Below are 25931 nucleotides of genomic sequence, written 5' to 3' on the forward strand. Positions count from 1 at the left end.
TTGTATTGAAATCGCCTCTGGGCTGATTCCCCATATAATTAACCTCATGTGCAATTTTCTCTTCATTAGGGATACAACATCCAGATTCATGAGCTCCACCACAAATTGTACATCCTGCAACCTGCAAAATAGAAGAATGTGAAGTTTGTGCAGAATGAAGCTGAGTTGGCAACTTACTGAGTGTTTTTGTTAATGTCTCTAGTTGCTTGGATAGAAACTTATTTTGTGCCTACAGAGCGTCCTGTGAGGTTAGATCCAATAAGCTCTTCATAGTAGGAATGTGGGCTCGGTCTCTCAGAATGACAATGTCACAAGCAGCCATGCTTTCAATTAAGTCCATTGCTTCCTCGGGGGTCTTCATTTTGGTCTTACCCCCAGCTGAAGCATCCAAGAGCTGCTTAGATTGTGGTCTCAACCCATCTATGAATATGTTGAGTTGTATTAGTTCTGAAAAATCATGAGTGAGAGTCTCTCGCAATAAACCTATGAATCTTTCAAGTGCCTCACTCAACGATTCATCTGGAAATTGGTGGAAGGAAGAGATGGCAGCTTTGCCTTCTGCAGTCTTCGATTCAGGGAAGTACGTCTTCAAGAACTTTTCACTACTTCATCCCATGACTTCAGACTGTTTCCTTTAAAAGAATGAAGCCATCTCTTAGCTTGTCTAGCTAAAGAAAATGAGAACATACTCAACCTGATTGCATCTGCAGGCACACCCGTCAGCCTGATAGTATTGCATATCTCTATGTAGGTGGCTGCCAAGTGAACATAAGGGTCTTAATTGGGTAGACCATGGAATATATTATTTTGAATCAGCTGTATCAAAGAGGGAGGATAAGTAATTGTCTGAGCTTGAACTTCGGGCAGTGCAATACTGGTGAAAAATTGTGGCACAGTAGAACTTGAATAATCCTCCAGGGTTACTCTTCTTGGCTCTTTAGCCATGATTGGGTCTTCAATTAAATCTGTATGAGATTTCCCTAGAATAGGAAAGCTAGAAGACGCCTCGGAAGATCGAGGTTCTTCTTCTGGAGTTGCTGCTACTTCTAAGTCCTACAAAAAATTTCTAATTCTCTCTGCGTTACGCCTCCTGCAAGTAGCGTTAATCTCCAAATCGATGGAGATCAAATCACCTACAGTAGATCTTCTTTGCATACAAGAAAATAGAACAACAATTATCCAGTTCAAAAGAATAATGAATTTACAGTAATGAAAGTATACACAAAAGAATCAATGAGTCAAACAAAAGATGATAAAAAGCAATGCCGTAAAACTAAACTAAACTCTTCTAATGAATCTAGCTACCTGGCAATGGTGCCATAACTACTTTGTTCATCTTCCCATACGGTTCCTATTTCTCCAATTCTCAACAATTATATTCAAGGGAAATGAAACATTAGAAAGCACATTGGATCGTCAAGTATTTAAAATTAAAATGGATGAATCCAAGTATCGAACTCAGGGAACTAGTATTAGACAGGGTTAAATTAAAAAATAAGGCATTGTTGAAAGAAACATTGATAATTGATGGTTTAGAACAGAATTAAACTAAGTCTAGGCTAAAAACAATAAAAATGCAAGTAAGTAAGATTGACAGTAGTAGGTAAAAGTCTTTGGTCTTTCTAGCAAACAAGCTGATGCATATAAGGATATTTCTCTAATCAATCATGCTTTTGTGTTATATGTTGTAGCCTAAAGTACTAAACCTCAATCCCTCATTAGGCTAGATTAACTCAAGCTTCATCCTCAGATCCCTCTTGTTGGAGTAGGCTTAACTTAAGCAGCCCTTGTAGGTTTAGACTAATTTAAACTAAGCTTCGTCCTCAGATCCCTCTTGTTGGACTAGGCTTAGATTAAACAACATTATCATCACAACTGTAGAAGCAAGCTTCATTGCTTCATGATGATGAATCAAGATTGATTCATGATGATGAATCAAGATTGATTCAAGGTGTTTTGATGATAACAAAGATGATGACAAAAAGCCCATGAGAATGATTTCAAGATTGAGTCAAGAACAATTCAAAAATCAAGAAAAAGATTCAAGAGAAGTTTCAAGTTTCAAGTTTTCAAGAATCAAGAATAATCAAGATCAAGATTCAAGACTCAAGATTCAAGAATCAAGAAAAGGCTCAATCAAGATAAGTACAAAAAAGTTTTTCAAAACATTGAGTAGCACATGAAGTTTTCACAAAAGCTTTTACCAAAGAGTTTTTACTCTCTGGTAATCGATTACCAGTTTACTATAATCGATTACCAGTGGCAAGTTTTGTTTTCAAAAAGCTTTCAACTGAATTTACAACATTCCAATCAATTTCAAAATGGTGTAATCGATTATAATATATTGGTAATCGATTACCAGTATGTTTGAACGTTGAAATTAGAATTCAAATGTGAAGAGTCACATCCTTTCACAAAAATGCTTTGTGTAATCGATTACAATAATTTGGTAATTGATTACCAGTGATAAGTTTTGAACAAAAATCTAAAGATGTAACTCTTCCAATGGTTTTCAAGTTTTTCTAAAGGTTATAACTCTTCTAATGGTTTTGTTGACCAGACATGAAGAGTCTATAAAAGCAAGTCCTTAACTTGCATTTTCAATAACAATTATTACAATCTTTGAATCTCTTTGAACATGTTCTTCTTCTTCTTCCTTTGCCAAAAGTTTTCTAAAGTTTTTTGGTTTTCCAAACCTTGAAAACAAAAGTGTGCTATTCATCTTTTTCATTCCCTTCTCCCTTTGCCAAAAAGAATTCGCTAAGGATTAACCGCCTGAATTCTTTTTGTGTCTCTCTTCTCCCTTTTCCAAAAGAACAAAGGACTAACCGCCTGAATTCTTTTTGTGTCTCTCTTCTCCCTTTTCCAAAAGAACAAAGGACTAACCGCCTGAATTCTTTTGTGTCTCCCTTCTCCCTTGTCAAAGAATTCAAAACAACACAGTCTGAGAATTCTTTTGATTCTTCCCTTTCCCATAAACAAAAGATTTCAAAGGACTAACCGCCTGAGAATTCTTTTGTTTCCCCCTTCACAAAGTTTTGAAGGACTAACCGCCTGAGAACTTTGTCTTAACACATTGGAGGGCACATCCTTTGTGGTACAAGTAGAGGGTACATCTACTTGGGTTGTTGTAACTGAGAACAAGAGAGGATACATCTCTTGTGGATCAGTTCTAGTAGAGGGTACATCCACTAGGTTGTTCAACGAGAACAAGGGAGGGTACATCCCTTGTGGATCTTTGCTTGTAAAGGATTTTACAAGGTTGAAAAGAAATCTCAAGGACCGCAAGTTGCTTGGGGATTGAACGTAGGCACGGGTTGTTGCCGAACCAGTATAAAACTCTTGTGTTTGTCTTCTTCTTCCCTACACTCTTTATTTTCCGTTGTGCACTTTAATTATCGCTTTTACTTTTGGTTAAGTTTCTATTTCTGTTTTTTACTTTCTTAAAATATAGTAAAAGCCTAATTGAATCTAGTAACATTAAGAAGGATAGATTTTTAATTAGTAAAGGTTCATTAATAATTAATTCAACCCCCATTCTTAATTATTCCGAGGCCACTTGATCCAACAAGTGGTATCAGAGCAGGTTTCTTGTAGAAAGTTTAACCACTTCAAGATTCATGGCCTCTTCAAATTCTTTGTTTCCTGAAGGAAATTGCATTCGTAGACCACCTATCTTCAATGGTGAGGGTTACCACTATTGGAAAACCTGTATGCAGATTTTCATTGAAGCCATAGATTTAAACATTTGGGAAGCAATAGAAATAGGACCTTATATACCCATTGTAGTAGATGTAAGCACTAGTACCACAACACAAAAACCTAGAGATAAGTGGACAGAAGAAGATAGAAGAAGAATCCAGTATGATCTTAAAGCCAAAAACATTATTACATCAGCCCTAGGAATAGATGAGTATTTTAGAGTGTCAAACTGCACAAATGCCAAGGAGATGTGGGATACTCTCCAACTTACACATGAAGGAACCACTGATGTAAAAAGATCTAGAGTCAATACCCTTACACATGAGTATGAATTGTTTAGGATGAACCCTTATGAAAACATTCATAGCATGCAGAAAAGATTTACACATACAATTAACCATCTTGCCTCTTTAGGAAAAATCTTTCCTAATGAAGATTTGATTAATAAAGTTTTAAGATGCTTAAGTAGGGAATGGCAGCCCAAGGTAACGGTTATTTCTGAAAGTAAAGATCTCTCTTCTATGTCTCTTGCTACATTATTTGGAAAATTGCAGGAACACGAGATGGAACTCCAACGTCTTAATCAAAATGATGAAACCGACAAAAAGAAGAGAAGTATAACCCTTAAAGCCTCATCATCAATGCAAGAAGCAAATGAAGAAGAAGATTCAGATGATGAAGAAGACTTCTCACTCTTTGTGAAGAAGTTTCAAAAATTTGTCAAGAAAAGAAGAATCGAGAGGCGTCAGAATTTCAACAATGGATGAAAATCACAAGAAGACTCACAAGTTCTTAGATGTTACAAATGCAACCAACTTGGTCACATCAAAGCTAATTGTCCTTCAAATGAAGAATGGCCTGAGAAAAGTGATAAGAAAAGGTATGATGAAAGAAGGACCAAGAAGACCTACATTGCATGGGATGATAATGATTCATCCGATGGTTCAGAAAAGGAAATCAACCTTCTAACCAAGGATTATGAGAGTGATGAGAACATTTCTCAAGAAGGTTAAACAAAAATCAAAAGTATGACTTTCATCTTTGAAGATCTAGACACCTTTAATCATGAAAAAGGTAACATCAAAACCATTCTCTTGATTAAAATTTATTTTTGGTTGAAATTTTCCTTTCAATTAATTTGATTATGATGACTAACAAATTTTTATTTTGTTTGTTCTAATTGATTAAAACTATGAGTATGTGTTTATATGTTCTTGATTGAGTTTATTTTTAAACATGAAGTCTCCTTTAAAATTTTGATAATATTTATGATCTTTATTCTTCATTACTTGAGTTGAATTGATTATTGTGATATAATTGAATATATAGATATACATATTTCCTTTAAATAATTATGCATGATTTTGAATATGATATGTGAATTATTTGATTAAGATTCATTCATAAAGTATTTTTTAATATATTTTTTTTCTCTAAGAAAGTATTATGATACTCATTCAAATCCATTTTCCCTTAAAAGTCAATCAGCTTTTATTTTTTAGCTAAAATGCTCTCTAGTAATCTATTATCATATTAGTGTAATCAATTACAGGCAGTTATTTTTGGCTGAAATGCTCTCTGGTAATCGATTACCATATTAGTGTAATTGATTACAACGCGTCCCTGCACCTATATATTCAAATTTCAAAATCAGAAATCTGCATCTTCTCTCTTTTTCGAAAACCCTCGTCCCCAATTCTCCCTCCTGCCATATCTCACTCATTTCTTGACCAAATCACTCCCCACAAAGCCCAAACTTCATCTTTTTTCATTCTCTTTCATTTGAACCGATTGAAATTTCAAATAATCCCTTCTAATGGCGGAACCATCAAAGAAGCAAAAGGGTTCTTCGAGTCGGAGTCAACGACATTCCGAGACTCAGGAAACGCCGATTCCTTCCTTTATTCCCTCTGCCTCATTGTTTTCATCTGAAGAACAGCGGACATCCCTTGTGGATCTTTGGCTTGTAAAGGATTTTACAAGGTTAAAAGAAATCTCAAGAATATGCTAGGGATGAGGCGACTCATGGAGAAAAACATGGTCACCGCTGCTGTTGTTAGTTCGACTGCCGAAGCAGACCCAACTCTCCTAGCTGCCGTGCACCATCATCCCCCAAATACGATAGGACGAGGAAGGAACACACTGGGGCACAACAGCAACCCCCATTTGGGATACAAACAAGCGGCTTACCCTTATGGATTGCCGCCTAATTACACGCCGCCAGTCATGCAAGATGATGCGGGTCATATCTCTTCTCCCATCCTTGAAGGGGAGCCTCCTCGACAGCCCGACGAGGTCCACGAAGATCATCAAGAGTATGCCCAAAGGGATGTCAAGTTCTACCCCCCGATCCCCGTCGAGGGGCCGGCACCCAACACTTTGCCTCAGCCCAACCTCACAACACAGCCAATAATCTTGTCCACAGAAGGACCACCCCCGGTGACCGAAGAAAGAAGGAAACTCGATCTCCTTGAGGAGAGATTGAGGGTTGTTGAAGGCTTTGGTGACTATCCATTCGCGGACATGACAGATCTTTGCTTGGTATTGGATGTTGTTATCCCCCCAAAATTCAAAGTGCCGGACTTCGACAAGTATAAAGGGACGACTTGTCCCAAGAACCATCTCAAGATGTATTGTCGCAAGATGGGCGTGCACTCTAGGGATGAGAAGCTATTAATACACTTTTTCCAAGATAGCTTGGCCGGAGCCGTGGTTGTTTGGTACACTAATCTGGAAGCTTCCCGCATCCGTACTTGGAAGGACCTGATTACTGCTTTCCTAAGGCAATATCAGTATAATTCCGATATGGCTCCCGATCGCACTCAGCTACATAATATGTTCAAGAAGGAAGGTGAGACCTTTAAAGAATACGCACAGCGGTAGAGAGACCTGGCAGCACAAGTGGCCCCTCCCATGGTCAAAAGGGAGATGATCACCATGATTGTAGATACCTTGCCAGTGTTTTACTATGAGAAGTTGGTAGGCTATATGCCGTCCAGCTTCGCGGACCTAGTATTCGCCGGGGAAAGAATCGAAGTAGGGTTGAAAAGAGGGAAGTTCAATTACATTTCCTCCACAAGTGCCAATGCTAAAAGAATCGGAGCAACTGGGGCAAAAAGGAAGGAGGGAGATGCCCACGCCGTCACTTCGGCGCCCGCGTGGGTCAAACCCCCGCAGACATCTCATGGTACACATCAGTACGCGCAACATCATCCGAGCTTCTTAGCTCACGCCGAGAACTCCTCTAATTCAGCACCCATGCAGCCTAACGCACCCATTCAGAGGGAGGCCCCCCAAGTTCCAACTCCAACCACGACTCGCCCGGCCGCCAATCCCAACGCAATGAGGAACTTTCCCCCAAGGCCAATTCCAGAATTCACCCCACTCCCAATGACGTATGAGGACCTCTTGCCGTCTCTTATCGCCAACCAACTGGCCATAATAACTCTTGGGAAGATCTTCCAACCCCCTTTTCCAAAGTGGTATGATCCTAATGCGACTTGCACATACCATGGGAATACCCCGGGGCATTCCATCGTAAAATGCTTGGCCCTTAAAAACGAGGTCAAACATTTGATAGATGCTGGATGGCTGACATTTCAAGAGGATCGGCCCAACGTGAAAACCAACCCGCTTGCCAATCATGGAGGAGGAGCGGTTAATGCCATTGGGTCAGATAGGACGCGCAGGTCTAAACCTTTAAGGGACGTGGCAACCCCTAGGAGGTTTATCTTTGAGGCCCTACAAAACGAAGGAGTGATTCCCCACGGTGGGCATAAAGAGGATTCTTGTTTGTTGCATCTCGGCGAGCTACATAGCATGGAAACATGTTTGGCAGTACGGGAATTATTGCAGTGAATGATAGATCAAGGCCGACTGGAAGTCGATGATGAGGGGAGGGAAGAGCAGCATATATGTATGCAGTCCGTAGATGAGAAAAGCTTTGGAAGGCCTAAACCTTTGGTGATATATTTCACCAAGGGTGCAGCTTCGCAAAAACCCCGACACCCTTCGGTAGCTAAACCTGTCCCTTTCCCATACCAAAACAGCCACGCAGTCCCATGGAGGTACACACCTCCAAACAAAAAGGAAGAAGAAGCCATCGACATCAGTTCATTGTCGGCCAAGGTAACCAATATCACGGGGATGAGCGGTGTGACCAGCAGCGGTCGCGTGTTCGTGCCCCCCGACCTACCAATTCAGCCCACGAACGTCAAGGGGAAGGCAAAGGTAATGGAAGAACAAGATGATAAAACGCCCCTCACTCCGAATGAGGATATTCCGGTGAAAGGTCTTCCGGAGAAAAGGGATGGTTATGGCAAGAAGGAGGTGTCGCTAGAGGAAGCCAGCGAGTTTCTCCACATAATTCAGCAGAGCGAGTTCAAGGTTATTGAGCAGCTCAACAAACCCCTGCCAGGGTCTCGCTGTTGGAATTACTCATGAGCTCAGAGCCTCATCGAGCTTTGCTAGTAAAGGTTTTGAACGAAGCCCATGTGGCCCAAGATATCTCTGTAGAAGGCTTTGGAGGGCTCGTCAATAATATCACCGCCAACAACTATCTCGCCTTCGCTGAAGAAGAAATCCCTGCCGAGGGAAGAGGGCATAACAAGGCTTTGCATGTATCAGTCAAGTGTATGGACAACGTTGTAGCCAAGGTGCTCATCGATAATGGTTCCAGCTTAAACGTGATGCCCAAAAGCACTTTGGAGAAATTACCATTTAATGCTTCCTATCTAAACCCAAGTTCCATGGTGGTTCATGCCTTTGACGGCACCCACCGAGAGGTTAGGGGAGAGATCGACCTCCCGGTACAGATAGGCACTCACACCTGTCAGGTTACCTTTCAAATAATGGATATTAGCCCCCCTTACAGCTGCCTGTTGGGACGCCCGTGGATCCATTCGGTGGGAGTCGTTCCCTCTACACTCCACAAAAAATTGAAGTTCGTAGTGGAAGGGCATTTGGTTATCGTATCAGGCGAGGAAGACATCTTGGTGAGTTGCCCATCCTCTATGCCATATGTGGAAGCTGCGGAAGAGTCATTAGAAACCGCTTTCCAGTCTTTCGAGGTGGTAAGCATTTCCTCTGTGGATTCCTTCTCTGGGCAACCTTGCCTGTCAGATACGGCAGTAATGGTGGCCCGGGTAATGTTGGGGAATGGCTACGAGCCCGGAATGGGTTTAGGCAAGGACAACGGCGGCATAACTAGCCTGATAAGCGCCAAAGGAAATCATGGGAAGTTTGGGTTAGGCTATAAACCCACACAGGCAGATATAAGGAAAAGCAATGCGAGAAGGAAAAACGGAAGTCAAGGTTTGCGATTAAGACAAGAAGACGAAGGAAGCCCGCCCCGCCACATAAGTAGGAGCTTTATAAGCACGGGTCTAGGGGACGAAGGCCAAGTCGTTGCAATATGCGAAGATGATGCTCCGAGTGGGTCGGGTTTGGTGCGACCATGCCCTCCTGATTTCCGACTAGGAAATTGGCAAGTGGAGGAGCGCCCGGACATTTACACGACAAGCATAATGTAAACCTTTTTACGGCTTTAAAAGCTCTACAGTTGGGCCTAGACTTTAGAGTTTCCTTTTGTTAAGGCTTTGTGTCTTTTGTTCCTGAATTTATAATACAAAGATCTTTCTTCATCTGTTCCTGCGTCTCTACCCATTCTCATCCATTTGCATGTTTATTTCTTTACGTTTAAAACCCCGGATCCGACGACGAGTCCCTCGAAGGTACTAATACCTGGGACCCACCCATCGATTTTGAGCAAGAAACGAATCAAACAGAAGATGAAGAGAACAAGGATGTGGGACTTCCCCCGGAGTTGGAAAGGATAGTTGCCCATGAGGACCAAGAAATGGGACCTCATCAAGAAGAGACAAAACTAGTAGACTTGGGAACTGGCAGTGGAAAAAGGGAAGTAAAGATAGGCATGGGTATGACCGCACCCATCTGTGAAGAATTAACGGCCCTGCTAAGAGACTACCAAGACATCTTTGCTTGGTCGAACCAAGATATGCCCGGTTTGAGTTCAGACATTGCACAACACCGATTACCCCTAAATCCCGAGTGTTCCCCGGTAAAACAGAAACTGAGAAGGATGAAGCCTGAGACATCCTTGAAGATAAAAGAAGAGGTAAAGAAACAATTTGACGCTGGGTTTTTGGTTGTCGCTCGGTACCAATAATGGGTTGCCAACATTGTACCAGTCCCTAAGAAGGATGGGAAGGTGCGAATGTGTGTGGATTATCGGGACCTGAATCGGGTGAGTCCCAAAGACAACTTTCCTTTGCCTCACATCGATATCCTTGTGGATAATACGGCCAATTTCGCTTTATTTTCCTTTATGGATGGGTTCTCCGGTTACAATCAGATAAAGATGGCGCCAGAGGATATGGAAAAGACTACCTTCGTCACCTTGTGGGGAACATTCTGTTACAAGGTGATGTCCTTTGGACTTAAGAATGCCGGGGCAACTTATCAACGGGCTATGGTAGCTTTGTTCCACAATATGATGCACCAAGAGATCGAGGTCTACGTGGACGACATAATTGCCAAGTCTAAGACCGAGGAGGAACACCTTGTCAACCTGTGGAAGTTATTCGAAAGGCTTACGAAGTATCAATTGAGGTTGAACCCCGCTAAATGCACTTTTGGGGTCAAATCAGGGAAATTACTAGGTTTCATCGTAAGCCAGAAAGGGATAGAGGTGGACCTCGAAAAAGTGAAGGCCATCCTTGAAATGCCGGAACCCCGTACCGAGAGGCAAGTTCGAGGTTTCCTAGGACGTTTGAATTATATTGCCATATGCATATCACAACTCACTGCTATTTGTGAGCCGTTGTTCAAACTCTTACGCAAAAACCAAACCGTCCGTTGGAATGACGATTGTCAAGAGGCATTCGGGAGGATCAAAAAGTGTCTCATGAATCCTCCTGTGCTTATGCCACCGGTACCCAGAAGGCCTCTCATCTTGTATATGACAATTTTGGACGAGTCGATGGGATGTATGCTGGGGCAACATGACGAATCCGGAAAGAAAGAGCGCGCTGTCTACTACTTGAGTAAGAAGTTCATGGCCTGTGAAATGAATTACTCCCTGCTCGAGAGAACGTGTTGTGCTTTAGTTTGGGCCCCCCATCGCCTAAGACAATACATGCTGAGCCACACCACCTAGTTGATATCCAAGATGGACCCGGTTAAGTTCATCTTTGAAAAGCCAGCTCTCACGGGATAGATCGCCCGGTGGCAAGTCTTGCTATCTGAGTTTGATATAGTTTACGTTACCCAAAAGGCGATAAAAGGAAGCGCCTTAGCAGATTATTTGGCTCAGCATCCTCTCAACGACTATCAGCCCATGCATCCCGAATTCCCAGACGAGGACATCATGGCCTTGTTTGAGGAAAAACTAGATGAGGACCGGAACAAATGGACCGTGTGGTTTGATGGAGCGTCAAATGTTCTAGGCCATGGCGTTGGAGCAGTATTGGTCTCTCCAGACAATCAATGTATACCTTTCACAGCCAGGTTGGGGTTTGACTGCACCAATAATATGGCTGAGTATGAAGCATGTGCCCTGGCCGTCCAGGCAGCGATTGACTCCAATGTCAAGCTACTCAAGGTGTACGGGGACTCAGCGATGGTGATCCATCAGCTGAGAGGGGAATCGGAAACTAGAGACCCCAAGCTGATACCCTACAAAGCCTATATCAAGGAGATGGATAATTCCTTTGATGAGATCTCCTTCCATCATGTTCCCCGGGAGGAAAATCAAATGGCTGATGCGCTTGCCACTTTGGCGTCCATGTTCCAGCTAACACCGCACGGGGATCTACCATACATTGAGTTCTGGTGTCGTGGCAAACCCGCACATTGTTGCCAGGTGGAAGAGGAACGGGACAGTAAGCCTTGGTATTTCGATATCAAGCGATATGTCGAAAGCAAAGAGTACCCACCGGAGACTGCCGACAATGATAAAAGGACATTAAGGAGATTGGCGACCGGTTTCTTCATGAGCGGGAGCATACTATATAAAAGAAACCACGATATGACCCTCCTGTGATGCGTGGATGCCAAAGAGGCGAACCACATGATCGAGGAAGTCCACGAGGGTTCGTTTGGAACGCACGCCAATGGGCATGCTATGGCCAGGAAGATCCTGAGGGCAGGTTATTACTGGCTCACCATGGAAGGTGATTGCTGCGTCCATGTAAGGAAATGCCACAAGTGTCAAGCGTTCGCGGACAATGTCAATGCTCCGCCACATCCTCTGAATGTCATGTCCGCCCCTTGGCCTTTTTCCATGTGGGGAATAGATGTCATCGGGGCCATCGAGCCCAAGGCTTCGAACGGTCACCGCTTCATTCTCGTGGCGATAGATTATTTCACCAAGTGGGTTGAGGCGGCTTCCTACACCAATGTCACGAGGAGTGTAGTGGTCAGATTCATAAAGAGGGAGCTGATTTGTTGGTACGGACTCCCTAGGAAGATCATTACTGACAATGGCACCAACCTGAATAACAAGATGATGCAGGAAATGTGTGCAGATTTCAAAATCCAGCATCACAACTCCATGCCCTACCGGCCAAAGATGAATGGAGCCGTGGAAGCAGCCAATAAGAATATTAAGAAAATTATTCAGAAGATGACAGTGTTATACAAAGATTGGCATGAGATGTTGCCTTTTGCCTTGCATGGATACCGGACTTCAATACGAACTTCTACTGGGGCAACGCCGTATTCCTTGGTTTATGGAATGGAAGCGGTACTCCCATTTGATGTAGAGATCCCTTCCCAGAGGATACTAGCAGAATCGGGCTTAGAAGAATCAGAGTGGGCTCAAACACGCTATGACCAACTCAACCTTATTGAAGGTAAGCGCTTGACGGCCATGAGTCATGGGCGCCTGTATCAACAAAGAATGAAGAATACGTTTGACAAGAAGGTATGCTTGCGCAAGTTCCATGAGGGAGACCTTGTGCTGAAAAAGATGTCCCACGCTATTAAAGATAATCGAGGGAAGTGGGCCCCAAACTACGAAGGGCCTTTCATTGTGAAAAAGGGCTTTTTCCGGAGGAGCCCTGGTGCTTACCAACATGGATGGCGAGGAGCTACCTTTACCTGTGAACTTTGATGTTGTCAAGCGATACTATGCTTAGAATCTGGGGCAATTAAGGATGTCGCTGCATGTTCTTTTATTTTTGTGTGTCTTCTTGGTTTCCTCCAGGGATTCTCGTCTACTGTATATCTCTCGTCATAGTCTTTTAAAAGAAGGGAACATGGGTTTGAGGCTTCAATCCTCACTTTGGTTTTAAACCATGTTTTAGTTTGTAAATAACCTGAGCCCTTTCGCTCAGTTCATGGGGTGCCCAAAGCGCTTAATTAAAACTGAACCTAACCAGCTTTCGCTGAAAAGATAATTGCATTGAAAACATTCATGCATACGCATACGCATGCATATTTTGTGATAACATGGGCAGGATCGTCTTAGGCAACAGTCAGTGGTCGAGACAAGGTTAAAAGCAGAAATCAATCAAGGTAAGACGACGACGCGGTCATGATTTGCCACGCATTGTTGTTTCCTACTTTCAGGTACTTAGGGACGGATGCAAATAAAGGCTAGGGTCATGACCGACAGATCGTCATCCCTTCCCGGCTCTGGACAAGCGGAAAATGCCGTTGCAAGGCAGCCTAGTATCCTTTAAATTCACATTAATTATTACTATTGTTTGTTTAAAGTAAATAGTGGATGCTTAATCTACCTGGAGTGGGTTCGAGTAAGCGAACGCCGGCCCGTAGAGGGCCATGCTCATGATGGCGCCAAAAGAAAAATGGCAGGTTAGCTCGCTTGGGCAAGCTAAGCTCGCCTGGGCGAGCAACCCCTGCACCAAAATATAAAAAACGAGGGAAGGGAAGTTTTCTGCACCCCAAAAACTTCCCCCCCTCATTCAAAGAAAGAAAGCTTACGGGACTCACGGTTTTTGCTCCCCCAAGCCACCTTTGGTTGCATTTTGCTTTCATTTTTTATACTCCTACTCACTCCAACAAGTAAGTATCTCATCCTTGAGCTTTCTAGCTTTCCATTGATGTATTTTGGTCTTCTTTTGGTGCTCTAAATTGTGGGAATGTGCTCAAATTTCTGGGGCAATTTTGGTTTGTTTTCATGCTTGATTGGTTTGAGTTAGGGGGTTGTAAGGGATGGCCTTAGGCCTATGTTGCATTCTGGAGTAATGGGGCATGCCACATTGCTCCCATTCTCTTGCTATTCGTGCCAAAACATGTGCCCACCAAGTGCTCGGTGAAATGCCTCAATGACATATGAGCATGGTTTTGTAAGCTTGGGATTGTGGGACTGTTTTATATATATAGGGACAGCATGAAGGATTTAAAATGAGTGCCCGAATGCAATTCTAGGCAAGGGAACCCAAGCTTTTAATATCAATGCAAGGAAGCATGACTTATGCCTTGGAATCTAAATTTTGGTTTTGAATGTAAAAAGGCATGAATATTAGGATATGTTTGAGAGGTTTTTATTAGAATTTAAATTTGGCTGCCCCATGAGGAATACCTTGCACCTAGGTAGCATGGAAAATACCTTTCAACGGTAGGTATATAGGTGAATATATATAGCATGGAAATGACTTGCAAAGTGTGTGAATATGTGGCATAAAAATACCTTGCAAAGTGTGAATGTATAGAAAATAATGCATTTCAAAATTTGTATATGTAGGATAGGCAGCGTAAAAATGCCTTTCAAAGTATGTATATTTGTGGATATGTAGCGTAAGGAGCCTTTCAAAAATGTATCCGTGTCAAAAATGGCACGTGAATGCTTCACAAATGAATATATGATGTGGAATTGCCTTTCAAGTGTAGATAGATGACATGAGAGTTTCTTCTCAAATAAACGCAAGTGTGTGCATGACATGAGTTTGGCTCTCCAATGTGCATATATAAACAAATATGAAACAACAAAAATGTATATGTTAATAAAATACTCCAAATGTGCGTAGGTAGTTTGTGGTAGCAAATACGTAGGATATGAACATGTGTAATTTTGACACAATACTTCGAGCATGTGTACATGTATTCTTTTCAAAAAAATATATATGTGTGGTAACTAGAATGTTTTGAATTCCTTGTATGTTGATATAAATAGTAGGATATTTTACGCATATGCACGTTCATAAATGCTTTACATTAAGGAAATGTGTGCACAAGTTTGTTCTAAATCGGAAAGATTAGCATGCCGTTTTTGCTTTAAAATAAGCGGTTTCTTGTAAACTAACTTTCCAAATGTTTGTCCTCGCAGGAAATGGCTCCGAGAAAGCTTTCCGCAAAAAGATCTAGGAAGGACGCCGCGGCTGAAGGGACTAGTGCCGCTCCCGAGTTCGACAGCCATCGTTTCAGGAGCGCTGAGCACCAACAGCGTTTCGAGGCCATCAAGGGATGGTCATTCCACCGAGAGAGACGCGTCTAGCTCAGGGACGATGAGTACACAAGTTTCCAGGAAGAGATAGCTCGCCGGCGTTGGACGTCGCTGGTCACTCCCATGGCCAAGTTTGACCCAGATGTAGTCCTAGAGTTTTATGCCAATGCTTGGCCCACAGAGGAGGGCGTGCGGGACATGCAGTCATGGGTAAGGGGCTAGTGGATTCCTTTTGATGCAGATGCCCTCAGCCAGTTCCTGGGAGACCTGCTAGTGTTAGAGGAGGGCCAGGAGTGCGAGTATAGTCAGAGAAGGAACCGGGCCGATGGATTTGACGAGGAGGCCATTGCCCAGCTGTTATGCATACCGGGTCAGGATTTTGCCCGGACCGCTACCGGGAGACGGGTGCAGATCATGGGCACCAACATGACTACCTTGACCCAGACGTGGATGACGTTGCTGCTCAGCAACATCCTGCCCAACGATCATAACTCCAACCTCCCTCTGTCGAAGTGTCAGCAGGTGTATGCCATCCTGACACGGATGAGTGTCCATGTGGCTCAGTTGATCGCTGATGCCAGGCACCCTCTAGACCCAGATAAGTCTAACAGGGCCCTGGGATTTCCAGCGTTGATCACGGGCCTCTGCAAGTCATTCGGGGTTCCCGTCACACCTAGTAAGGTGATTCGACCGCCGATCACCCATGCCTTCATCGAGAAGTATTGCACACCTAGACAGGCGTAGGGTGATGCACCGCCACCACCTCATCAGGCTGATCCAGCTGGGTCATTTGGTATGGAGCAGTATTTATAGCACTTGGTTCACCAGCAGGCGGCCAACCACAGGGGGCAGGTGCAGACCCATGAGTGTCTCTACCATCTCAGCCTCAGTCTGCAGAGCCAGCGTTTCGCTCCTTTTCCGTGCCCTACTCCAGATCAGTTTAGGGCTGAGGTCACATGGCCCGGAGATTGGCCCGAGGACCAGACAGAGGAGGCACCTGTAGAGGCTCCCGGCGATCCAGAGGATGCCCGCATGGATGAAGAGATGACCGATTTACTCGGCTTCTTGGGAGGAAGCAGAGCCACGTGACTGAGGTCGCCGCATTTTTTTTGACATATCTATTTTTTTTATTAGTTTGCTATTAATGTTTTCTGCTATTGCCCATATTGTTGTTGACATTACTATTTTCTGTTTTGTTCATATGGTTACAAACATTACTATCATTGTTGCTTGTTTCTGTTAGAAATTTTCGGCGTTATGGCTCTCACTTATTTCGTCACCGTTTTGAGACTTACCATTTTCGTGCGTTTCTCGTTCACCTTGTGGTTAGACGTGAGTAGGTAGTGTGTGCCCTCGTCTGCACGACTCTTTCAGAGAGAAAAAGAGAAAAAAGAAAGAAAAGAGAGGAAATGAACAAATGATAAATAACTAAAAAAGGAAAAAAGAGGAAAAGGAAAAGAGAGCAAGTAAGGAAAGAAAAAGAAGGAAGGAAAAAAGAAAATAATAGGAATAAAAAGTTGTCTAGCTAAAAACAACATGCTTGTGAAAAGAGATAATTTCCAACTTTTATTTGAAAAAAAAATTTGCTGATCATAGCTAGTTTTCGAAAAAATGTGTATATATGCCTGGAGGATGAATGCTGTGAAAGTTTTTCCGAACACCCAAAATAGACTCGGATGAATGTACAAATTGATAAAAGAACATATTTTGGAAATACTTGGTTGACTTAAATAGAGGAAATGAATTATGAGCCCTAGCATCACATGACCAAAATTTTTTTCGACACTTGAGTGTCCGCATAGGTGCATGCATGACTAGTTTTGCATAAAGTTTCCAAATCATCATTGTTGCATTTGTGTCATGGAAATAATGTGGGACATTCCCTATTATCCCTGAACCGAACCGAACCCTGACATATATCATGTTCGGCCGTGCTACAAGCCTTGAGCCAAAATCCCAATTTACCATAAACCTTGCCCTCAGAAGAAAACAAAAAAAGGGAGAAAATTCCCAATCAAAAGAGCGGGAGAAAACAAAAAGAGAAAATTCTCAATCAAGGAAAAACGGGGAAAGCAAAAAGAAAGAGAATTCCGATCAAAGATCGGAAGAAAACCGAAGAAATATACAAAAAGGCCTTTGGACCAGACAATATCTGAACAATACAGATTTGTCACCAAGAAAACATGAAAAGAAAGGAAACCACGACCTAAGGTGGTCCTCTCTCTTTGATTGCCAACCAAAATCTTGTGCGTCAGTGACTTGTTCGCCTCGTGCTAAACACAAAAATAGAAAAGGAAAAGGCCAAAAACATTCAAAGCCAAAAATTCCCACAAAAAAAAACACCATTCCCAAGAAAAATTCCTACTGATCCATGATCACGCATGTAATCTTTGATTTGATAGGAAATAATTTGCAAAATCAAGTCATGGCATATCTATGGTTCGGAATTAGGATGAAACACTTACCTGTGTGAGATTGATACACTTTGAGTGATTTTCTTCTATTTTTGTTGAACCCAGGGTTTCCTCTGAATGGTAATTTAGAAAAAAATGCTAACATCCAAAATCTCATTTGTGGTTATGAGAAGATTTCATCAGCATACTCCCCTTCCCCGGTAGACACATTGTTTTTCATCCAAAAAGCATATGTTGCTCTGATTAGTTGGAAGTTCTCCCTTTTTACTAAAGCATGCTCGCATTTTAGTGAAGAAAACACCGAGACTATTTTTAGTCTCACAAGTTATCCAGAACTACATAGGTCTAAGTTCCTCCTTGAGGATACGTAGGAGCAAGAGCCTCGCTTTTGTTGGCCGCCCCCACAATTTCTGTCATACTGACACTAGAGTCACGTGACAGGCTGAGATACTTGAGTGGTTATCTGTTTAAACTTTCTTTTTCTATCTCTAAGACTCAAAGCTTGATAGCACGCAGAGACTAACATCATCTTCTGCACCCTTTTTCAATCGCGACCAACAAGCCCATTGACACACGGAGATTTACGTCATCTTCCGTGCAGACAATTTCTGTCATACTAACACTGGAGTCACGTGACAGGCGGAGATACCCGAGTGGTTATCCGTTTAAACTTTCTTTTGCTATCTCTAAGACTCAAAGCATGATGGCACGCAGAGACTAACATCGTCTTCTGCACCCTTTGTCAATCGCGGCCAACGAGCCCGTTGACACGCGAAGATTTACGTCATCTTCCGCGCAGACAATTTCTGCCATACTGACAGTGGAGTCATGTAACAGGCGGAGATACCCGAGTGGTTATCCGTTTAAACTTTCTTTTGCTATCTCTAAGACTCAAAGCATGATAGCATGTAGAGACTAATGTCGTCTTCTGCACCCTTTGTCAATCGCGGCCAACGAGCCCGTTGACAAGCGGAGATTTACGTCATCTTCCGCGCAGACAATTTTTGTCATACTGACACTGGAGTCACGTGACATGTGGAGATACCCGAGTGGTTATCCATTTAAAACTTTCCTTTGCTATCTATAAGACTCAAAGCATGATAGCAAGTTGGGTGGTAAACGCGCATAGACAGATTCTGCACCCTTTATCATTCAGGAACAGCAACATAACTGGGTAAACGCGCAGAGATAGATTCTGCACCCTTTATTATTCAGGAACAACAAGTTGAGTGGGTAAACGCGCAGAGACAGATTCTGTGCCCTTTATCATTCAAGCACAGCAACCTGAGTGGGTAAACGCGCAGAGACAGATTTTGCGCCCTTTATCACTCAGGAACAACAAGCTGAGTGGGTAAACGCGCGGAGATAGATTTTGCGCCCTTTATCATTCAGGAACAACAAGCTGAGTGGGTAAACACGCAGATACAGATTCTGCGCCCTTTATCATTCAGGAGCAGCGAGGTGGGTGATAAACGCGCAGAGACAAATTTTGCGCCCTTTGTCATTCAAAAGCAGCAAGTTGAGAGGTGGACGGAGACAAATTATTGTCATTCCGCACACCTTTTCGCCATCTAGAGGCGATCGTGTCCGGTGGCACACAGAGACAAATTATGGTCATTCTGTGTCTCGCCGCCCAGGCTCGATCGTGTCCAACAAAATGCAGAAACAAATTATGGTCATTTTGCGTCTTGTATCAACTGAGAGGAACAAATTCGACAATATCAGGATGATGTGCTGGTACTGATCATTTTCAAATTTTTGCAGGTTCCGCTGGCAGGGAGGTTCACTGGCCGAATGGAGTTTCGCTCGAACGAAATTAGTGTCTTATCTTTACTTCCCTTTTATCTCCAATAAAAGACAAGTAAAGAGGGGCAACTGTCATACCCTAATTTCGTCCGGGGACCATCCGTTGTTGGGATGCGACCCTCGTTTGACCACTTCGAGGTATTTGGCACCCATCGTTAGGCAATTCGTGAAGTTCTGTGACATGCCGGAAGTCAAAAGAAAGCATTGTAGCACAATCAGTGAAGTTCCGTGACATGCCGGAAATTAAAAGGAAGTGTTAGTGCGCAATCCGTAAAGTTCTGTAACATTCCGGAAGGCAAAAAAGGGATGATTACATAATCCGTAAGGTTTCGCAACATTACGGAAAGAAAACAAGCATCGTTATGAGATTCGTAAAGTTTTGTAACGTTACGGAAAAAGAATCACCAAAAAAGAGCAAGGGGGTGTATTTAGTAAAAATGGGGGTGCAAATAGAAATAAGGCCCACTTGGGTCTTCCAGAATATTCCTCCAGAAGGCGGTTGCTTTTGGAGGAAGCAACCTAGCTCACCTGGGCGAGCTGGGTGGCAAGCTTCTCCCCTATTTTCCTATAAATAGGGGGAGAAGTGAAAGGAAAAAATGTTGAGCCCTCCTGGTAATTCGAGATCACTTGAAATTAGTGAAAAAAATTGTTTCCGTGAAGAAAATCCAAGCCGAGGCACTTCCGTAACGTTTCCGTGGGTGATTTCGCAAAGATTTTCAACCGTTCTTCGACGTTCTTCGTTCGTTCTTCGGTCTTCAACCGGTAAGTTCCCGAAATCGAACTTTTCAATTCATTCTATGTACCCTTAGTGGTCCTCATTTGTTTTCATGTGCTTTTATTTTCATTTCATTTACTTTCCGTACCCCCTTTTGACGTGCTTTAGTCATTTACTTAAGTCATTCTCTCGCCTAATCAAAAAATAAAATAAATTTTTCCACCGATCATTTGATTTGTAATATCCGTTAATTTTTGTTAAAATAAAATCCGACTGTTCGGTCATGCCGTAACCACGTTGGAAACCAAAAAGAGGTAAAATAATAATATAATAATAAAAAAATATCTTTTAGTAAAATAAAGCGAAAAAATCAATCGGACGTTTCTCTTTGGGATTTCTCTTTCTTAATTGAATTGACTAATAACTAAAGTGAAACTAAGGCTAAAATCAACTCGCAAAGTCAAGCTTGTCCGCAAAAGAAATTACTAAATAAGATTTTAAGGTTCAATACCTCAGTTTTTCTTACCAAGCAAAAATGGATCATTTTTAAGGTCCAACACCTTAAAAAGATCACATTCCAAGTAAAAAGAATCGCTTGATAAAAGATAAAAATATAAAAAAGCAAATGCAAACGCCCTTGTCGACCACAAAAAGATAAAAATATAAAAAAGCATAAAAAAGGGAAACGCCCTTGTCGACCACAAAAAGATAAAAATATAAAAAAGCATAAAAAGGGAAATAAGAATGTAAAAAAGGAAGATAACATAAATTGAAGTCATATTTGCACATTTGATTAAAGGCTGCAGTCTCCTGTGACGGACGCGTGGGGTGCTAATACCTTCCCCGTGCGTAAATACAACTCTCGAACCTTTCACTTAAAGTTCGTAGATCACGTCTTTTCCGGTTTTTCCGACGTTTTCCTCAAATAAACGTTGGTGGCGACTCTGCGCATATTCCTTTCTTGGAACACGCACCCGCGAGTCACGCGTCGCCCTCCCGCCGAAGGGTAGGTTGCGACAGTTGGCGACTCCACTGGGGACAGTTTTTAGAGAGTTAGGCCATTTAATCTTGTGCAAATGTTTTACCATGACTTTTTCCTTTGCTGGCTTCCCTTTATTTTTCTTATGTTCTTGTGTATATAACTCTTTGATGCTTTTAGCGCATTTTTAAATGTACGCATGAGGTAAATATTTATTCATTTGATGCACACAAACACCAACACTATTTGCACACACGGTGAGTTGAAAAAGGGCTCTATACCCGGGTTCGTGGGAACATAAGGAGTGGAGGTGAATCTGCGATCATGCTAGGTCTCCAACTTGCTTGATTACAGTGAACCCTCATCTAGAGTTTTTCTCTTTGATAACATATTGTTGCTAGTAGTCCCTACTGCTGCAATATGTTCTTCGAAGAGGATGATACCTCTAGAGACCATCAAGAGAGATATGACCACTTTGGGGATCATCACTAAAAACATCTTTTAGCTCTCTCCCATATAGGTCCCTTTGAATAGGGGCACGAAGCGAATGCGCTGCGTGCCATTTTTTCACACTGCCATGCATAAGTTTCATGTATCCTTTTGCTTATATTTTGTGAATATTGTCATACTGTACATTCCTGTGATGTGCCTTTCGCATATGCATCACGCACGGGTTCTGTCTTGATTCCCTCTCTTTTGCAAACCAACGGAGGGTCCGTGTCACCTTCTTAAATACATACATCGGGCACTATGCTACCCCAAGACGTTGTATATAAGAAGGAGACAATTTCCCGGGTTCCCATATTCATCTGTGTCATGTGCATTCCTTCATGCATCCATCCATTTCACCCATGATAGATGTCGGGGTTTTGATTCACACCGGGTTTTTGTTTCACTTTAGTAAACATGGGGACAAATCAAACGGGCAAAAGGTTTTATCAAGTCAAGATTAAGGACCTAGATATCACCAGCATTAAGGAGTTGGGGCGGTTGATGGGACCTCTCCAAATGCAAGCCTTCCGCAAGGCATATGGAAAGATCTTAGAATTGACCATAGCAAAGATATTCATAGAAGCCATTGCATCACTCACCCAATACTATGACCATCCTTTGAGATGCTTCACGTTTGGGGACTTCCAATTAGTATCGACCGTTGAAGAATTTGAGGAGATTCTAGGATGTCCTCTTGGGGGAAGGAAACTGTATCTTTTCTCCAGGTTTCTTCCCTCCTTGAGAAAAATTGCAGTTGTGGTCAGGGATTAGGCGAGAGGATTGGACCGCGTAAAGCAAACTCGAAACGGCATAGTAGGCCTACCACGGAAGTACTTAGAAGGCAAGGCGAGGGATATGGCGAATCAAGAGGAGTGGGTCCCGTTTATGGATGTATTAGCATTGCTAATCTTTGGGGTTGTCCTCTTTCCAAACGTGGATGGTTTGGTGGACCTAGCCGTGATTGATGCTTTCCTTGCATATCACCATAGCAAAAAGAGCCCAGTGGTAGCTGTCTTGGCGGACTTATTTGACACATTTGACCGAAGGTGTGAAAAGAGTAGTGCGTGGATCATCTGTTGTTTACCCACTCTTTGTGTATGGTTGGTTTCGCACTTATCCCAACAAGACATAAGGCATCCATGTCCGCTCTGAAGCCATCGCTCGTGTGTCGAATAAAGAAGAGTAGATTGGGACCAACACTTGGCGGGGATAGGAGGCAGAACAGTCAACTGGTTTCCACGATGGACAGAAGGAAAGGAGGGAGTTCTCTTCTCATGTGGGGGCTACCCAAACATCCCGTTGATAGGAAAGAGGGGTTGCATTAACTACAATCCCGCACTTGCCATAAGACAGTTAGGGTACCCTATGAGGGGAGCACCGACGGAAGAAAGCCTGTCTCCTTTCCTTGTGAGAGATTTCGGCGCGCAAAATTTCAAGGTTATACAAAGAGTCCATAAGGCGTGGGAAAGCCCGTTAAGGAAAGATTAAAGAGCTTAGGGGCATTCGTAATGGCGTCGTTGGTGGCTATCATGAATGGCTGAAAGTTCGTACACGAGGTTTGGATTGGCTCCCAAGTTTGAGAACCGCTAAAAGAGAGGAAGTTGAGGCACCGGAGGAAGATGAAGAGGTGCAAGCCCAAATAGTCAAAGAAAGGTTCAAATCAGCAGCTTTGAAGACCCGAAAGGAGAATGCCGAACTGAGAGATATAAATATAGCTACCACCAAGGCCTTGGAACAAGAGACCAAGAGGGCTCGTAGGGAAGAGCACGGCCGGAACAAGTTCCGAGAGGCTCTGTGGGGCAGCAACAACGAGCTTAAGCTCCGGAGAGAGGAAAGGGACCAATCACGAGTAGACAGTTTGATCTTGAAAATGAGTTAAAGGTTTGCTCAAGATGAGTTTAAGGCAAATTCAAACATCGAGACGCTCAAATTTGAACGAGAAATCTCTCGGCAAATTCAAACGGCCATAACTTTTGACTCAGGTATTTCATTAAGGCCTATGATATATTGAGACGCTCGAAAATGAAGAATGAAAGCTCTCGAGAAATTTAAATGGTCATAACTTTTAACTCGGATGTTCGATTTCAGCGAATAATATATCAAGATGCTTGAAATTGAAAAAGAAAGCTCTCGACAAATTCAAACAGCCATAACTTTTGACTCGGGTATTTCATTGAGGCCTATGATATATCGAGACGCACAAAATTGAACAATGGAAGCTCACGAGAAATTCAAATGGTCATAACTTTTCACTCGGATGTGCGTTTCCGGCACATAATATATCGAGAAGCTCGAAATTGAACATGGAAGCTCTTGGCAAATTCGAACTGTCATAACTAATGACTCGGATGTCTGATTCAGGCCAATAATGTATCGAGACGCTTGAAATGGAACACAAAAACTCTGGCCAAGTTCAAACGGCCATAACTTTTGACTCGGGTGTATGATTAAGGCCCATGATATATGAAGAAGCTCGAAATTGAACAACAGAAGCTCTCAAGAAATTCAAATGGTCATAACTTTTCAATTGGATGTTCGTTTAAGTTGCAAATATATCAAGAAGCTTGAAATTGAACATGAAAGCTCTCGGAAAATTCAAACGGCCATAACTTATGACTCAGATGTCCGATTCAGGCCAATAATGTATCCAGACGCATGAAATTGAACAAAAAAGCTCTAGGCAAATTCAAACGGCCATAACTTTTGACTCGGGTGTATGACAGAGGCGCATGATATATCGAGACGCTCGAAAATGAACAACGGAAGCTCTCGAGAAATTCATACGGTCATAACTTTTCATTTCGAAGTCTGATTTAGATGCAAAATATATTGAGGCGCTCGAAATTAAACATGGAAGCACATGGCCAATTCTAACGGCCCTAACTTATGACTCGCATGTCTGATTCAGGCCAATAATGTATCGAGATGCTCAAAATTGAAGAATGAAAGTTCTCGAGAAATTAAAATGGTCATAACTTTTCACCCAGATGTCTGATTCAGGCCCATAAAATATCGAGACACTTAGAATTAAACATGGAAGCACAAGGCAAATTCAAACGGCCATAACTTTTGACTCAGATGTCTGATTAAGGCCAACAATATATCAAGACGCTCGAAATTGAATAAGAAAGCTCTCGACATATTTAAACGGCCATAACTTTTGACTCGGGTGTATGATTGAGGACCCTGCTATATCAAGATGCTCGAAAATGAACAACAAAAAATCTTGAGAAATTCAAATGGTCATAAATTTTCACTTGGATGTCTAATTCCATCGTATAATATATCGAGAAGCTCGAAATTGAACATGAAAGCTCTCGGCAAATTCAAACGATCATAACAAATGACTCAGATGTCTGATTCAGGCCAATACTGTATCGAGATGCTTGAAATTGAACACAAAAGCTCTCGTCAAATTCAAACAGCCATAACTTTTGACTCTGGTGTATGATTAAGGACCACAATATACGAAGAAGCTCAAAATTGAACAACGGATGGTCTCAAGAAATTCAAATGGTCATAACTTTTCACTCGAATGTTCGTTTCAAGTGCATAATATATCGAGAAGCTCGGAATTGAACAGGAAAACTCTCGACAAAGTCAAACAGCCATAACTTATAACTCAGATGTCTGATTCAAGCCAATAATGTATTGAGACGCTCGAAATTGAATACAAAAGCTTTGGGCCAATTTAAACAACCATTACTTTTGACTTGGGTGTATGATTGAGGCCCATGATATATCGAGACGCTCGAAAATGAACAACAAAAGCTCTCAAGAAATTCAAATGGTCATAACTATTCACTCGGATGTCCGATTCCAGCGCATAATATATCAAGAAGCATGAAATTGAACATGAAAACTCTTGGAAAATTCAAACGGCCATAACTAATGACTCGAATGTCTGATTCAGGCCAATAATGTATCGAGACGCTCGAAATTGAACACACAAGCTCTGGCCAAATACAAACAGCCATAACTTTTGACTCGGGTGTATGACTGAGGCCCACGATATATGAAGAAGCTCAAAATTGAACAACGGAAGCTCTCAAGAAATTCAAATAGTCATAATTTTTCACTCCGATGTTTGTTTCTGGCGCATAATATTTCGAGATGCTCGAAATTGAACCCGAAGGCTCTTACCAAATTCAAACGGCCATAACTTATGAATCGGATGTCTGATTCAGGCCAATAATGTATCGAGACGCTCGAAATCGAACAAAAATTTTTTGGGCAAATTCAAACAGCCATAACTTTTGACTCGGGTGTATGATTAAGGTCCATGATGTATCGAGATACTCGAAAATGAACAACGAAAGATCTCAAGAAATTCAAATGGTCATAACTTTTAACTCAAATGTCTGATTTCGGTGCATAATATATCAAGAAGCTCGA

The 25931-nt window shown here is 42.3% G+C and overlaps 1 protein-coding gene across 1 annotated transcript; it reads right to left on the reverse strand.

Annotated features, from left to right (window-relative positions):
• Nucleotides 1–229: 229 nt before the first annotated feature.
• On the reverse strand, nucleotides 230–1321 carry LOC114404956. Its single transcript, XM_028367670.1, has 3 exons — nucleotides 1306–1321; nucleotides 695–755; nucleotides 230–602 (listed from the first exon to the last, which is right to left on the reverse strand). Exons 1-3 carry the CDS (start codon nucleotides 1319–1321, stop codon nucleotides 230–232), a joined length of 450 nt encoding a protein of 149 aa, XP_028223471.1.
• Between the last annotated feature and the right edge of the window lie 24610 nt (nucleotides 1322–25931).

Source organism: Glycine soja, chromosome 3, assembly GCF_004193775.1.
Source record: "Glycine soja cultivar W05 chromosome 3, ASM419377v2, whole genome shotgun sequence".
NCBI classification, from domain to species: Eukaryota; Viridiplantae; Streptophyta; class Magnoliopsida; order Fabales; family Fabaceae; genus Glycine; species Glycine soja.

Bases quoted from the DNA above. Each gene is read 5' to 3' on its own strand.
- LOC114404956 (XM_028367670.1), bottom strand. The intron at 603-694 runs GTTGAGTATGTT...GGGATGAAGTAG, and splicing joins GTGCCTGCAGATGCAATCAG to TGAAAAGTTCTTGAAGACGT.